General features: G+C 39.2%; 1 protein-coding gene across 4 annotated transcripts in view; it reads right to left on the bottom strand.

The window, feature by feature from the left end:
- The window catches only part of ADAMTSL1 (ADAMTS like 1), a 198,116-nt gene that overhangs the window by 70,402 nt on the left and 111,423 nt on the right, over positions 1–16,291 (bottom strand). For all 4 annotated transcript variants that reach the window (XM_009677004.2, XM_009677001.2, XM_009677003.2 and 1 more), the window contains 2 exons: positions 14,504–14,805; positions 9,396–9,525 (listed from right to left, as the gene is read on the bottom strand). In XM_009677004.2, the coding sequence (XP_009675299.1) occupies positions 9,396–9,525; positions 14,504–14,805 (432 nt within the window). The remainder of the gene's footprint in view (positions 1–9,395; positions 9,526–14,503; positions 14,806–16,291) is intronic.

Genomic DNA, 16,291 nt, shown 5'->3' with positions numbered 1-16,291 from the left:
TTGAATACAGATATGCAAGATCAAATTAGGCTTGACAGACAGATGAGTAACATTTTGTGGCTCAAGTTTAGGTTTGGGGTCACGCACAAACTTTGTATGAGAAAGGTGTTCAATGTTTTACGTGAAATACAATAAAATAGATCCTTGATTGCCCCTTTCACTGAAAAGTCCAATGTGAAGATAGGAAATAGTTGCAGAGTAGAAGTAAATTACTGTAAAGGTGGTTAAAAAGTAGTATCAGAATGCTGGAGGAATAGGATAGAAATTTCACACACAGCACTTGAAGCAGCTTTGTTGCAACGGCAGTTGGCAGAAGCTAAATGAGAGGTACAGGAAGGAATACAAATTTGGGGAGTTACAGCAGGGTGTGATCATACCCCTTGCCACAAACCTACACCAAAATAATGTAAGAGCACCCGAGCCACCAATTTATCAAATAAATGGTGCCTACTGGTCTTTGAAGCACTTGGAAGTAGTACTTCTGGGAAGAAGCAGCGGGAGAAGTTAACACCCTGTTCCCCACGCCAGAGCTGCTTTGTGCTTCAACGCTCTCTGGCACTTTTCACATTGGTATACTCCATGCTAGGCTCTGCCTTACAAGCCAACACTTCTTCTTAGGCCTAAGTTTATGTCATGTGTCAAATGGAAAAAAATAAAATAAAACAAAACCAAAAAAACAGCTGTTCCCTCAGAAGAAATTGACAAAAAGCTTACAAAATGAAAGAATGAAAAAGCTCAGTGGGTGAAAGACACCTGCAATAAACTGATTATTTATTACTTGTAATAGAGTCTAAAACAAAGCACTTTTAAAGTAAGATCGTTAGAAATTCATGTAAGTAACTTGAAATATGCAAGGAGCCTGACTTCACAGCCTGTAAGATCAGTATGCATGAACATGTGATATTGTTCCACTCTGTAGCAAGACTCTCCTCAAGTCAAAGGCTGCCTTTGCTGAAACGATCGGTGAGGGAAAGGAAGGAAGGAGATGTCACTAGATTGACTGACAAAGAAAGCAGAATCAGGAATGAAATGATGTTCAGATAACAGTGAGTGGGCTTAAGTAATTCTCTAGCAAGTCCACGTTTTATAACCAGTGCTGCCACAGAAACAGCAGATAACACAAGCTTCTTGCTGATCTGGCTGGCAGAATTACAGGGATAATATTTTCACAAGGATGAACTGTTCCTGAACTGTTTCCCCCAAGCAGGAGGTACAAACAGGCTGTTTCTCAAAATCAGGCATATAAGGTTTTCCTTCACTTTTTTGTGGTGGGAGGGGAGAATACATAAGCATAGGTATGTATTTATGGTATTGTAGCTGAGCTCAGGAAAATCCCAGTTCCTGCTTATGCCTGAGCTCTCTTCAATGTCTCTTCCTGCCAACATGCTGACAGTAAGGGAGTGCAAACACGTTGTTCCAAAGGCACGTCCACACCCAGTATTTTGTCTCTAATTCATCCTTTGAAAACTTAAAACCATAACTGGTAATCTATTTAGTAACCAGTTCACGCTTCTGGAATAGAAGTTATTTTTCCTCTTACTGACATGCAGCGATCCAAACACATGCAGTAGCTTCTCACACACAGGGAGACATTTGAAACTTGTGTTACACCAAAATGAATTGAAAACAACTGTGGTAAAGTCTTCAGATTAATGAAGGTATTTACCAAAATCTGAAGCTGACTCAAAAGGTATGAAAGTAAAAAGTTAGAATTATATTCAAAGTGATAGTGTCAAAAAGTTACTATATCTATAAGCAGACTTGTACTAAAGCAGACTTGTACTACAGAACTTTGTATCTCCATCCAAATAGCTGTAGCAACACAGATTTGAGCACAGAGTCAAGAGACTAAGGAATGGCAGTTAAGTACACTTCTCCCCTATAATGAAAAACGAGCTTCTTAGACTTTGGAGAAAATAATGGCTTTAGATAGTACAGCTTCCATCCTCACAAGAGAGGGAGTAAACTTGCCTGACATACAACAACAACTGTGTTCAGACCAAGAGCTGTGACAGTGTAGCTATTACAATTAAAAAAAATAAAAACAAAAACTCTATCCAATATGGTTGTAACAATATAAATCCGTGGACTGATCAGGCAGTAATTACATATATTGCTGTTCACTGCTGTGTTAGTGACTCAAATCCTTCCCAAGGCTATTAATGATTAAAAATTCATTAATAGCTGGTGACTGCCTGGAGTAAGCCAGTTCAGTGATGCTCCTAATGGGTAACAGTGCACATTGCAAACTCTGCTTTGTCACTGAGAATGTTATGTTCAGCAGTGTTAGCAGAGAGACCAAGAAGTTAAGAGGAATAGAGATCACATTCCCCAGCTTTTTAAAACAAATTATGATGAACAGCCAGATAAAACAAATACTAGACCCTGTGAATGACTGCATAGGATAAAGCTGCACTGAAGAAATTAACCCTGGTTATCACGCTACAAAATATGTGACTTAACTTCATATTTGGCTTCATATATGTCTTTGGCAAAGACATACTCTTTATCATTACTGCTGTGAAATCTTTTTTTTTTTTTTTTTTTTTTTGGAAAATCCTGCTACTGAGACAGTAAATCAATACTCAAGAAAACCCAGAATATTCAGAGAGAAAACCAAGATTAAGATGTTAATGTAAGAGATGTGGAAGTGAGAGCATATTTTTTCCAAATGATGAAAATATTAAGTAGCAGTGAATATTAAGTTCTCACTAATGCAGGCATTGGAGAAGACAAGGGCAGAGAGAAGTAGACTGGAGTAAGTTGACTGCAACCATAAAATTAATACTATCAGGAAAAAAAAAAAAGAGGGGAAATTGTCCTCTCTAGAACTAAGTCACTGCCATGGCTATAAGCACACACTCATCACAAACCAGGCTATAAAAACCTGTGGTAGGCCATGGTCAAATTAGGCTTCAAATCAAGGGTGTACTGACTTGACAAGACTTGTCACCTCAAGATTTGCAAAAAGGAAAATTATCTGTCTAGGTATATAGGTGTGATCTGGCATCCTTTGAAATAAGATGGAAATATGGTATGCCCAGAAGTCACTAAAACAGTATTATTTACACATGCTCTAATATTCTATGAATGTAGTGATCTATGAATCGACTATGAGCTGAAGTGGAAGAAAATATCTACGGATGAAGTCCTATCTAATAAAGGAACTATCACATTATTAAAAAAAAAAATCAAAATGGCAGAGGAAAAGCTTTGAGATTTTAAACCAGATGAGCTCAATTTGAAGAAATAGACTGTAATGGAGACTCTAGAGCTGCTTCATTGACCCTAGCGACTTGGAAGGTGCTTCACTATTCACATTTAAATGTGACACTCTACTGCAAAATGAGCACTCCATATGGGTACACACGGCTACTTTGCAGTGATGGCCACCAAACAAGACATGCCAAGGAACAAGCAGTTACTGCTCCATCACAGCTAATGCATCCAGCAAGGACAGGGAAGGGTGGGCAGTTAGGCACATCTTGGGCAGTCCCTTAACTACTGGGGAAATGACATGAAGTCGAAAGAGATTATATTATAAAAAAAGGAAAGAAAGAGAAATGGTTTTAGGTGACAGACCAGTATATTTTAAGGCCAGAGAATTTATTATGATAATACAAGAGTATGTTTGCACCACAGAATATCACCTAGGGACAGCAGCCAAGTTAAATGTCTCTGTATGGCACAATCTTAAAAAAAGTAGGATTACTTCCTAAAGTTAAGTATTCTTGCACTGAGCCCACAACTCCAGTTTGAGCTGCTTGTTGACCTAAAGTCTTCGAATAAGGGTGAATCTACTGTACCAAGCAATATATTTTCTTCTAATATCTGATTCTCCAACCTACTTTGCAAATGGTTCAAGCTGTGGTCTTCAGATCCCAGGAAGCTCTCTGGACTGCTTCTTAGGAGTACACATTCTCAATACACTTAATTTTTAAAATACATTTTAATCTACCTGAGTGGAAGAAAAATTAGGGGTACCGGAAAAGGTGAAAATCTTTCAGTGGAACAAAGAGTAAGACTACTACCGCCAACTGTAAGTCACATTTTCTTTGAAAAAAGACCACAACAAAACAAGAACTAAAGCTATACTGCAGTAAAGCAGTAAAGCTGTACTGCAGTATCTATTAACATAATGACCCATAAATGCTCTTCATGAACTATCCGGAAATGCTCTAATATTTCACATGGGTAATGCAAAACGCATGCATTTGACACCTATCCACGCACAGAGGTCATCTGTAATGGATCAGAGAAAGTTCTGACTCTTCTACACATACTGGATTCATTTCAGATTCTGGTTTGGGAGCACAGCTTCCACCACGTCTGACTCACCATCAACCTAACCTCTCCCATCTTCAAATACACAGAAAAACCATGTTGATTTTTTTCTTTATAGTTTGACCTCATCTTGGAAATGAGATAGAACAAAACAGATGGGCAATACAGCACCCACTAAAGAAAAATTCAAATAATAACAGGTAATATATTACATAAAGACAGAAGAAGCAGATGCCGGGTTAAAAAAGAAAAGAAAAGAAAGATACTGGGAAATCATTTAGAGTCCAGGCTAACTCAACTTATCTTAACCTTCAGTCAGGTAGCAGGACCACTCAGATGGTTTACAGTCTGTTCTTACTAACAAAAAAGGCTTGAAGAAGTAGAGGGAGAGCGCTGAGGTGAAATCTTGTGCTATTCCTGGAACAGTCTACTTTTTCTTCACTGTTTATCAGTTCTGTAGCATTCAGCTGTTCTTTGTCGCACAGGAATAAAAGTTCAGCTTTGAAAATATGCAAGAACAAAGCCATAGAAATTGCCTGGAATTTCCTCCATTCTCAGCCATCTGGCTTTCATTGCTTTGCCTCTCTCCCCACTCCTCCATACGTGTTTACTGAATCTTTTCAGCACGCATTGACCAAGCTATTGAGCAGCTATAATTAATAACACAGTTATGCCATTCTTTTTCTCCCCTTACCTTGTTGGCTTACCGTGAACTGCTCATGCTGCTGCTGTTATAAATAAGAGCAATTATATCTGATTAGATGATGACTGCCACCGTATTTTGGGTTGTGGAGGCTAAGGAAGAGACACTTTGGATGTGAGTCATTTTGTTGTCCAGACAGTGAAATCAATACTGAAACAGGTTTTTTCTGGCTATTTTTAGAATAATTTAGAATGCAAAAAGCAATCAACAAAACTAAGTGATTTGCCCTCTCATTTCAGAGCTCAGAGAAGAAACTTTTAAACACTGAACAGCCAATCTATGTTTACTTCTGGGAAGACCGATGCTGTTTTCAAGTACTGCTATGTGATTTTGAAAGTAGTACATCTTCATTGACACAAATCAAATGACTGAATTACAGTGGCCATACTCTTCGTTCTTTTCTGTGTGTGACACAGTATGCTGTCTCCCAATTTATCAAAGCAAAGGATACCCTGTTTACAGAAATTTCAAACAAGGTTATACCATCTTAATGATAGGAAATGTTATTTTATACCTACTGTGCTGAAAACTAGTTACTAACTACAAACTTAGCAACCAGCTCTGTAGCGCTTCACTATTTCTGCGTTCAATTTGCAATGAGAAATTTTGTTTTACTGTATTCAAGGATAAAAGGGACTGAGCTCTTTTTCTGCCATTGTTCTTGTTACAACAAATAAAAAAAAAAATCTCTCAAAGTCTAAAATCACAGGAGACTCAGCAGCTGTGGAGATTGAATATGGATGAAATCAGCCAATTTTTTGTGCAACTTTTCTTAGTTCTAAAAATCTTATGTAAGAATTCACAGCATTAGATTTTGCTGAATCCATATAGCTGTGAATCTGAAAACAGACTTCTGTTTTGTTTTTGTATCTCCTACTCAAACGTACTCAGAACAGTAATGTACTAACACTTTAAGTCAGAATTTCAATATAAATTATAAAGTTATCTCAGGTGCTCTACAAGCACATATTTTAGGGTGTTTATAATAATTCTGAAGTGTTGCCAGTATATTCTAATTTTTGCCATATGCTGTTGCAGGAGGGACCAGAATAAACTGGGGGAGGGGGGGGATAGGGAGGGGAAGACAGTGACACCACAGACTAATTTCAAAGTGAAGTGTTAAGTGGGTATTGGAGCCTACCCACCTTTATTCTTGGCAGGGAGCAGAGAGGACAGCAACAGTGGAGACCCTTTAGCATCATTTATCTTAAATGTCCAGTACAAAAGATGAAACAAAACCAAAATAAAACTACTTTTCATCAGTTCCTCCTATGGTGTCCGTCTTCAGGTGTGCTGGTTCTCCAGAAAAGCTGACTAGATTCTATTGTTCAATATTTTTATTTATCTGTAGGTAATTAAACCAACTGCTGCCCAGGAAAGATTAACCCTTTGAGAGGCTATGGAGAAGGCCGCATGTAACAAAGAGTGCCTGGAACAAAAGCAACATCTTTATGCTTGGAAGTTCTAATTCTTAAAGTCAAAGAATTCTCACCCTTAAACTAAACAATATCTTAAAGTGTATTAAATTCTAGACATAGCCATGCTCTGCTGTTTTGGCATCAGCAGCTTCATTGGAATAATTTCTCTAAATATATCAGGAGAGAATTTTCATTCTCTTAGGTAAGATTTCTTCATGGTGTGGACAACGTTCCCGCATCCTCTGAGACATTCATCACTGTCTTGGTTTCCCTCTCATCCAAATAGATGGCCTCCCCCACTCTCCACCGCTGTATACTCCAAGTTACTTACATGCCACAAACATTTTAGGAAAGTGCTTTTTATATTTCTAGCTGCTGTTAATGCACTTCAGCAGCTGGAAAATAGAGGGAAGAGCAGCTAGCTCTCTCTAGGCCGTCAGCAAAAGCTCTGGGAACCATCAGTGGTTAATAGACTTCATTTCGGGAACTTCTGTCATAGAGTCATTAAGTTCATAGCTACAATGTATTACATGTCAAGTTTTGCACTTGTTAGTGTGTAAGAGCAATTCTTTCATCAACGTCATCTTGAATTAGAATCCTGAAGCATCTTCTTATGATTAAAAAGAAAATCTAAAAGCCTTCTAAATGTTCTCTTTTTGCTTCTTTGCAAGTCTTAAGATTGTTGTAAATAATAACTGTAAAATATTAATCTTTACATACTAAGTGACATCAGTTTAGTGAGTATGAATAAATATATTTAATATAATACCATTAGCATAGAGCATGCTTCAGAAGCTTTTAGGAAATAAGGAACTTGACTTGTTACACCTTGCCTGTAGCTATATGGCAAATATATCAATTTTCCTTTTTGCCTCCTTTTCCATTAGTCATGCTGCCTGCTGGCTTGACTTTTAGGCCTCCTTGCTCTTACCAAGGGAGCCATTTTGCAAGCCATTTACTGTTCTTCATCCTGTGCCACTTAAATCTCTGCAGATAGGCAATTTCTTCCAGACTATGGGGGGTTGGAGGGAGAGGAGATGTATATTCAGGGAATGGAGTCATTTCTCCTTTTCTCAAAGGCAACATTACAGGTGTACAAGAGCTTCTTAGTTGCCCCCCGCCTGACTCTCATCTACAGTATGATTACCTTGTAGTTTGTTGGAGGGCTGACACAACTGTGTAGTTGGGCCCACTGTAGCTTTAAACTAGCTCCATTCTAATAGCAAAGGTACCACAGTGGTATGGGTCACCATGCAGGCTAGTTCAAAAAGTATACAGCCAAATTCTCAGGCAACTTTTGTAACAAAACTCACATAAATACTGGCCTACATGAGTGTATTTTAGTTTTTTTTTTTTTTTTAAACTGCGAATATTTATTTTCTCTGTCAGAACTACTGATAGGTGGTCAGTCTCCCACCACACACATCTAGCTCCAGGAGTGCTGGTACCTATCAATTACAGAGAGATTTCCATCTACAAAGTTATTTTCAAGCATTAAGAAAAAATTTGTGTGTTAGCACTAGCGACACAGATGGTTTAACAAAGTCATAAAGGCTTGTAGTACATTGATAAGTAATTCTTGTAATGTTTTGGTGAACAGCATCAGCCTATTTGGCTCTTCTTGCCATAAAACTCAAAATCCTTACTGCACAATCAAATCAGTATTTCTATCCTTATCATACTTCAGCGTTTGACATATATGATTTTTAACGTCATCTTCCTCTGTGTACCCCACACCTATAAATACAGGTGTCCATTTAACTCTTAATAGCCTGCTATCATACAAAGTGTATATACGCTTATCAATATACCCTCTAAGGAAATCTACCACTTAGGCAACACTGAGTGTCCTAAATGATCCAAAGTTATAAATAAATCTGTTTCAGATCTGCTGTGCTACCACAAGAGAGTAAATGTACTTGCATATAGCTGAGAAAAAAGAGAATACATATAAACTTCAACTACCTTGAAGACGTGAAAGGTGTAGTTCTGTCTAAGTAAACCAAGGGAACCTCATAACAGCTGTATTCTGTTATAGAAGATACAGATGTGAATCTCTGCACATAAAGAATTCTGCTATCTTTAGGGTCAGGATTTTGGAAGCTTTCTGAGACCAGGGAGGAACAAGTTCTGCAAGCTTTTTGTGAAGGGGAAAGTTGTAGAATTCTCCTTACACTTCAGGTAAGTCTAGATAAAGTTAAGCTGATCCATAAAATATCTGGCTGCAGGACCTGAATAGCCAAGCAGCATGACATTTGCCCCTTGGTTTTACCACTGCTTTGTACTACTCAATCAACAACATTGCAGCCTGAAGAGGCTGTAAACCCCTGCAATCTGAGAAAAAGTGTATGTAAGAGAGTGAAGACATTTAGACTGCAAGCCCATTGAGTCTGGGATTCCAGCTTATTTAAAGGTCTTTTTTCATATCACTAGTGTTGTTTAAATGGCTCTGGACAATATACCAGACTACAGTCACCTCCCACTTCTTCAGTTGTTTTGCTTTTGTCATGGAAACGTCTAGATCCATTAAAAGATTTCTAAACAAGAACTAACATTGTTATCTGCATTAATAAAGCTGCCCTGACTGCACTATACAGGTTTTAAGACCACTATGGGTTTCCTCCTCTAAATCTTTATATTGCAAAGCAGCAGAAGTTCACTCACATATCTTTGCTCGCTTCATATCAATTAAAAGGAATCCCAAGGGGACATAAAGAGAGGATCTGTTGAGTCCAAACTACTGAGTCTGCAGAAGTCCGAGTCTGCAGTCTACTAACCTGGCTAATCATCTCGGGCCTTCAGATTTACTTACATGCTCCAGGAGAAATTTCAGTAGTGCCCAGACCCAAACTTCCTATCCAGACAGGATCCAAACATCCCAGCTTCATGGGGCATTTGAAGATAATTTTCTAAACTGCACACAGTGATTACACCTATCCTAGATCTGGAAGGAAAATATATGCCCTTGAGATAAGATTTAAGAATCCTACCTTGCGGGGCAGGGCTGCAGGTTACAGGCTTTCAATAGCTGTGGAGGACGGCGACTGATTACACACAGTGTCTCATCTGCCATCTCTCTGGTTTGTTTGTTCAGGCAGGTCACCACAGCCTCCTGGACACCTGTACAAAACAATACAGAGTCAGAAGCCAGCTTACAACACCCAGAGAGGCAGTGAAGGGTAGGCAAGGTGCCAGCAGGGATCCAGCTGGGCTGCTGCAGGGATTGCTGCACACCAGAAAATCAGGGTTGCCAGTTCAGACACTGCAGCCAATGCGGCAAATAGGGAAGAGGCTATTTCCCAAACGTTAACGGGATGCTTGCTGTTTATATCCAAGCGCTCTAAACAAGATGATCTTTGACGTCTCTGAGGACTTCCTGGCACACCTTTTTTGACTAACTAGGGAAAAACCTTAGCTCCTTTCTTCTCCTTTGTTTGAAAAAAACCAAAACAAACGAACAAAAACAGCTTCATCTGTAATTCCTGTAGTTTCCCAGCCACAGTCGTACACTGCTCACTGCACCTTTTGTATCTGGCTTCCCAGGGAAGGCCTAATCAATTTACTGTTCTGGAAGCTGGGTTTCTACCTGTCCTTGCTCTCAGTCTCATCAGCTTTTTCAGTTAGGGTGAAAAGTCTCTAGGCTCATTCACCACATACCTTTTATTGTCAGAAAAAGGTCACTTAAAAGTAATAATGTTCTCTAGTTACTTATCCTTTTGCTATGAATGCAACTAGGTTGTTCATTTGTCAGCCAAGCGGGTTAGGGTGTGAAGATGGTCTTGACATGGGCATGTTATATTTTAAGCAACGGTATGACTGCTATAAGTGCAAAAGAAAAGTAAAATAAGGTCAGACAATTCAGCTGCTCTCCATTCATCTCCTGCATCCACAGTCCAGAGACTAAACTGGATAAGCAAAACTGCAGGGTATATCTAAGAGCTGGAATAGAACAGGGGTAGCTGCTGGGAGCAAGTAACAAGTTGGAAGATTTGGCACTTATGCTATAATTTAGGAAGTGCCTGGTGATACCAAATTTCTCCTGCACTCTCGGGTACGCCAGTGACTTATCTCACATTTCCTATGTGTGAAATAGGACTGTTACAATCTTTTGGATCACAAGGTTAGACAACTAGATCAGGCATTTTGACACTACACATACCATGTGCGTAGCAGATATCCCTTATCCCCAGGGGGTCCAAGGATATTGGACCTGAATATTTTACCTGAACTGCCCAAAAATCTACAGTGCTTCAAGCAAGGTGGAAGCGTGCTCTCTACATTCATTCTGACTTTCTGAGGTAGGAGAAGATTAGCCTAACTTGTAGCAATTGCATCATCTACTTAAAACCAAGTTTTCCAAAATATCTCACAATCTTTTGAAGACATTAGTGTTTATATTATATGTAAATATGTGTGTGTATATATATGTGTGTGTGTGTGTGTGTGTATGTATACACACACACATACATATATAGAATCATAGAATGGTTTAGGTTGGAAGGGACCTCTGGAGATCATCTAGTCCAACCTGTCCTCTAGAGCATATTGCCCAGGATCACATCCAGACGGGTTTTGAATATCTCCAGGGAAGGAGACTCCACTACCTCTCTGGGCAACCTGTTCCAATGCTCTGTCACCCTCACAGTAAAGAAGTTTTTTCTCAGGTTCAGGTGGAACTTCCTGTGGTTCAGTTTCTGCCCATTGCCTCTTGTCCTGTTGCTGGGCACCACAGAGAAGAGGCTGGCCCCGTCCTCTGGACACCCTCCCCTTCAGATTCTTGTACACGTTGATCAGATCTTCAATCTTCTCTTCTCCAGGCTGAACAGGCCCAGCTCTTGCAGTCTTTCTTCATAGGAGAGGTGCTCCAGCCCTCTAATCATCTTGGTAGCCCTCCGCTGGACTCTCTCCAGGAGTGCCATGTCTCTCTTGTACTGGGGAGCCCAGCACGGGACGCAGTACTCCAGGTGAGGCCTCCCCAGGGCTGAGTAGAGGGGCAGGATCACCTCCCTCGACCTGCTGGCAACACTTTTCCTAATGCAGCCCAGGATACCCTTGGCCTTCTTGGCCACAAGGGCCAATATATAAAAGTGTATATATATAAAGTGTGTGTGTGTGAATATACACACACACACATATACATATAAAGTTTTGGAAAAGCTTGAATAGCTCCAAGAGCAGTGTAATAGAACTATCAATACCTTTTTCTGTTTCTAAAGCCAAAGTGCGTGCCATTAGGCAAACAAAGATATCATATTATTTTACAGGACTGAAGCGCTGCAGCTCATGATAGGTCCAATACTGTAGCCTGTCCAATAGCACAGACCTCTATATTCTTCATTCATGGACCCACTTACTCATTCTCCCACAGGCTGAGGAGAGCCTCACAGCAAAGTGGCATATTGAGCAATTCATTGGTTCCTTTGCAGCTGTGCAAACTTGTTCAGGGCATAAGCACTGAACGTAAGCACTATCTTTAATATATTTAGGTGTCAAGGAGAAAATATATTTAGGTGTCAAGGAGAAAGAGAAATAAATTGGATATGGACATTGATGTGTAAGTTAAAGTCCGTGAAGTCAGCCAGTACAGCTGTGGGTTTCCATACGTTTTAGCCATTTTGCTATTCAAATAACGTCCCAAGATACTTTTTGAAAAAATTTGAAAGGGATAGCCCATTGAAAGAATAAAACAAGTACCAGTGACTCTTTTCTAGGAGAGGAAACCAAAGATATATTTCCATATAAACAATGTGTTCTCCATCCCTTCATGTTCAATATATTCCAACTCAGTCAGTTCTCTGTTTGGTATGTATTCAAGCTACCCTAGACCACTCAGTATGTTCATTCCCCATGCTCACTCATAACACTTCAATCACCTCTAACGCGGTTGCCCATAATTTTAGTCTATTCTATTAGTATTTTGCTTTACTCATTACAATTCCCTCTAAGCAACTCTTATAATTCTTCTACCTTTTAAAGAGACCAGTACAGCCTATAATCTTGTTTGATACTATGGGTAATCCAGCAAAAGGTGCCAGGCTACATTTAACTAGTCTGTGGTTGCTAGACTGCCTGTTGACAGAGATGAATCCTCCAATAGGTTGTGCTGGGGACTAAGATAACTGGCTTCCTCCAGCAGCAAACAAGTGTGCTCAAAAATCACTTTCTTCAGCTTCTCCTTGACCTGAATAATCTTGCACTGAGTATGTTTCAACACACCGATAACATTTTCCCCTTCTGTTTTTGATAGGCCAATGCAGCAAGCTTTAAATCAATGGATGGGTCACTGAATATTTACATCCTTTAAAGACTTTCTGTTATCTGTCAGAAACTTCACAATACAGACATGACCAAAAAAGGAGGAGACATTTCTCCAGTAACTGAATTCTAAGCTCTATTTACTGCACAATATTATCAGAACAAAAAGTTTTAAAATTGCTTTTCCTAAAAAAATAAAATAAAATAAAAAAGTCTGTTCTTAATGGGAAATTACAATGCAAAAGAGTGCAAGGGTGGAACAAAAATCTAAGCAGTTTAGGTTCACTTTCAAAATACCATCAAATGAGATTATCTGTGTTTATATCTACCAGAATAGAATTATTGTTGCATGATATTTGACGACAGCTCTGGGAAATGCAGCCACTAACAGCAGACTAAATGACTAACTAATTCCTTCTGGTTGCTACTTTTAGGAGGTGAAAGGTTATTTCTGCATCTATCCAATTTCTTCTCTTGAGACTACAAAAACAATAAAATTAGTTTGACCTGTCTTACACCTATGGTTTCAAAAATATCTGACTTAGCATCTAGTAGTCTGGAAGATTTGGAGTTGATGTCAGGCAAAGAGGAATCTTGGCTAACAATTTTTGCTGACAACAGACTAAAGGTTAAGTTTATAAAGCAAAATGTGTCTGTCCTTTCAGACAATCTATTTGAGTTATATTTGAAGAATATACAGAGGGTCACTCTAGTCACAGCAATGATTTCATTTCAAGAAGCTGTTTATAGAAGCTATTCAGGTTTCACTCTACACAGTGCAAACATGACAAGTCACTCTCAGACTCAAAATACGACAGACACTCCTATAAAGTCAGTGTTTGTCATCACTTACCATACATTATTAGTGTATTTGAAGCAATTGTGATAATGGTCTGACTGTGACAACTGTATGTGAGCTGCTATAAATACTGACTACCATCCAGCAAGACAGAAGTAAGCTATGAAACCCTTTGCATTATTTTCTATCAGTTATATTTAAGCTTGCATTTGATTACTGGTAAATCTATACGGATCAAACTATTAAACATTCACAAATCACTGTGAAGTTTCCAGTTCTACAGTAACTGCTCTGTATTTAGACAGAACAAACCTTTTTTTAAAAGGCCTGAAACTTGTCATGTAAAGAGATAGCAGCTGCAGGAGTCTAGGTTTAGTTTAAAAATATTGGAGTGGGAACATTTTTTACAGCCAGCTACACAAAAGGATGGGAAGAAGTGAACATGAGAGAATGGTGTATTAATACTCCATTATGCAGAACGTATGACCTTGAATAATTTTGAGAAACTCCAAGTGCCAAGCCTGCTAACTTCAAGCAATCACATGATTAGTGCTTTTTCAATATAGGCTTTCTTTTGCTTTAGGATCCAGGCTAATATCACTTGGTAATATTAGCTAGGGAGACCAGCTGAGCCCTTAGAATTCCAACAAGCGAATGCAGTGGCAATGGCAGGGCCATTTGCTACCACATGTTTATGCTTACGGAGCGTACATCAAGAGATAAAAACTAAAAGTGACACCTCACTCTAGCCTGTATCACAAGACCACTTTAAGCTTCACTTTCCTGTGTGTGAGTGCATATCAGAGCGATCAGCTGATACATGGAAAGGATAATTTGAGATTCATTGATTCTTCATAGCTAACAGTCTGAGTATGGAGACTGAAAGTCCTGGGCCAAAATAGGAAACGCACAGAGGAATTGTTAGGGTTTTCATCGATGCCTTTTCAAATAGACGTAGCAAAGCAGCATTTCCAAGAGCGTTCACTGCAAAACACACACTTAAACAAGGAAAGCAAATTCAGCACAAAATCATTTTGCACTTACCTCCTCCACAGGACTCTGAACACTGCGTAAAGCCCTCATATTCCCAATCATAGAGCTCATCAAATTCTTGCAAGCTGCCATACAGCTGATCAGTTTCCTCTGGGTTATACTCAGTCGCTGCCCCACTACAGGGACCACTGTAACAGGCTCGCTGAGACACAGGTTTGGGGCCTTCACATTCATCAATGGGCAGGTCAGCCACAGACTGGGAGAAAGACAGGAGCACCTGACATTTCACAAGCCGCACCTGGCTGCCCACTCCACAGGTGACACTACAGGTGGACCAAGCCTCAGGAATAAACCTGTGAGAGGAAGAGCAAGAGCAAGGTAAGTTACATCCATGAATAACTGAGTAAGCAAAAGCAGTATAGTTCTGTCCAAGAGTTACAAGCTAAAATTACATTTAATGAGAAACAAACACTTCACCGCAACATACTGCTAATAGGAAATACTCATGAAAGCCATGACATCTTGTTGCCAAACCACTGCCACAGTGAATGGGCTCTCAAGTTCTCATGTGGAATATATGCTTATATCCTTGACACATCACATATACTTAGAATGCCTAACTTGATCTCAAAAACTCTCAGCGCAAAGCATCCTGCAAACTCCTCATCAGCATCATGATCCTTCTAGTTACTTATTTCTAGCATCTAATCTGAATCATCTTGTCCTAAGTAGATATTGTAGGTTTGCTATTAGTAAATATTGAAGAGACTGTTGTTATCAACTAGTTGCAATATTCTAGGACAAATAATTTTAGTCATTGTTCCTGTATTGCAGTAATTATCTTTGGGTCTTCATTTAGAGTCATGAAAAGATAAAGAACACAATTCCTTCAGCTCTTTGTTCTAACACATTTCATTTCCCTTCCCATTAAAAACATTGTGTTTCATTTTTATCCTGGGTTTTCTCTTTTTAAATTCTGGCTGTTGCTTTTGTCTTTCAGATTTGGAGCTCTTATTTACCCAATTTTTTTGCCTGTGAAGGTCCTTATATTCTTTAACCAAATTGCCTTGCAACCCTCCTTATGATAAGCAAAACAGACCGAGTTCTGAGTCTCTTGGTGCTGAGTATTTTCCTCAAAAGTATAATACTATCTGCATTTTTCTGCATTGTTACCACTTTTCCAGCACGTTAAAAATATGGTACTGGAAACTGGCCTAGAATTTTACTAAAAGTAGTATCAAACAGATAGGTCACATTCACGTCTATACTACTTTATTACCCACTTTTTAAACTTACCACACCTCATACTGAGAAGCTCCTGTTCATGGGGAGCTCATATTGATGCATGATGTTTCCTAAATCTTTTGGGAAACAGTGCCTCCAGGTACTCCATGGCCTGCATTATTTTTACCTACATGCCTGATGGTGGTAGTACTAAAACACTGCAGTAATGAACCCATGCTACAGAGTGGTTCACATCAGACTGTCCTGTCTTCATTATTAGCCATTCTGCCAAACTTTCTGCCATGAGCAAATTCTACAGGCAGTGATTGTCTATGTACTTCAAGGACAAAACCATAAAAATGCATAGCTAGGTTTGGCACAGGTCCCTCAAGAGCCTCACAGGGAACTACCCTTATTAATAAAGTTTTCCCATTAACAGTAAGTGTTTGGGATCTGTTAGCCACCTCAAACGGAATGAGTTCTTTACTGGTATTTTGTAATGTTAATCTGGTGGGCAGAATGTTTTTTGTGACAGAGTCAACTGCCTGAAATAAATTTAGGTGTTTCACCTCCAGATCATTTGTATTAGCTAAGTTGGTCATGTAAACCAGAGTT

Source organism: Struthio camelus, chromosome Z (genome assembly GCF_040807025.1).
Source record: "Struthio camelus isolate bStrCam1 chromosome Z, bStrCam1.hap1, whole genome shotgun sequence".
Classification (NCBI taxonomy): domain Eukaryota; kingdom Metazoa; phylum Chordata; class Aves; order Struthioniformes; family Struthionidae; genus Struthio; species Struthio camelus.
Note: the sequence above shows the minus strand (reverse complement) of the source record. Positions and strands in the feature narration are given on the sequence as shown.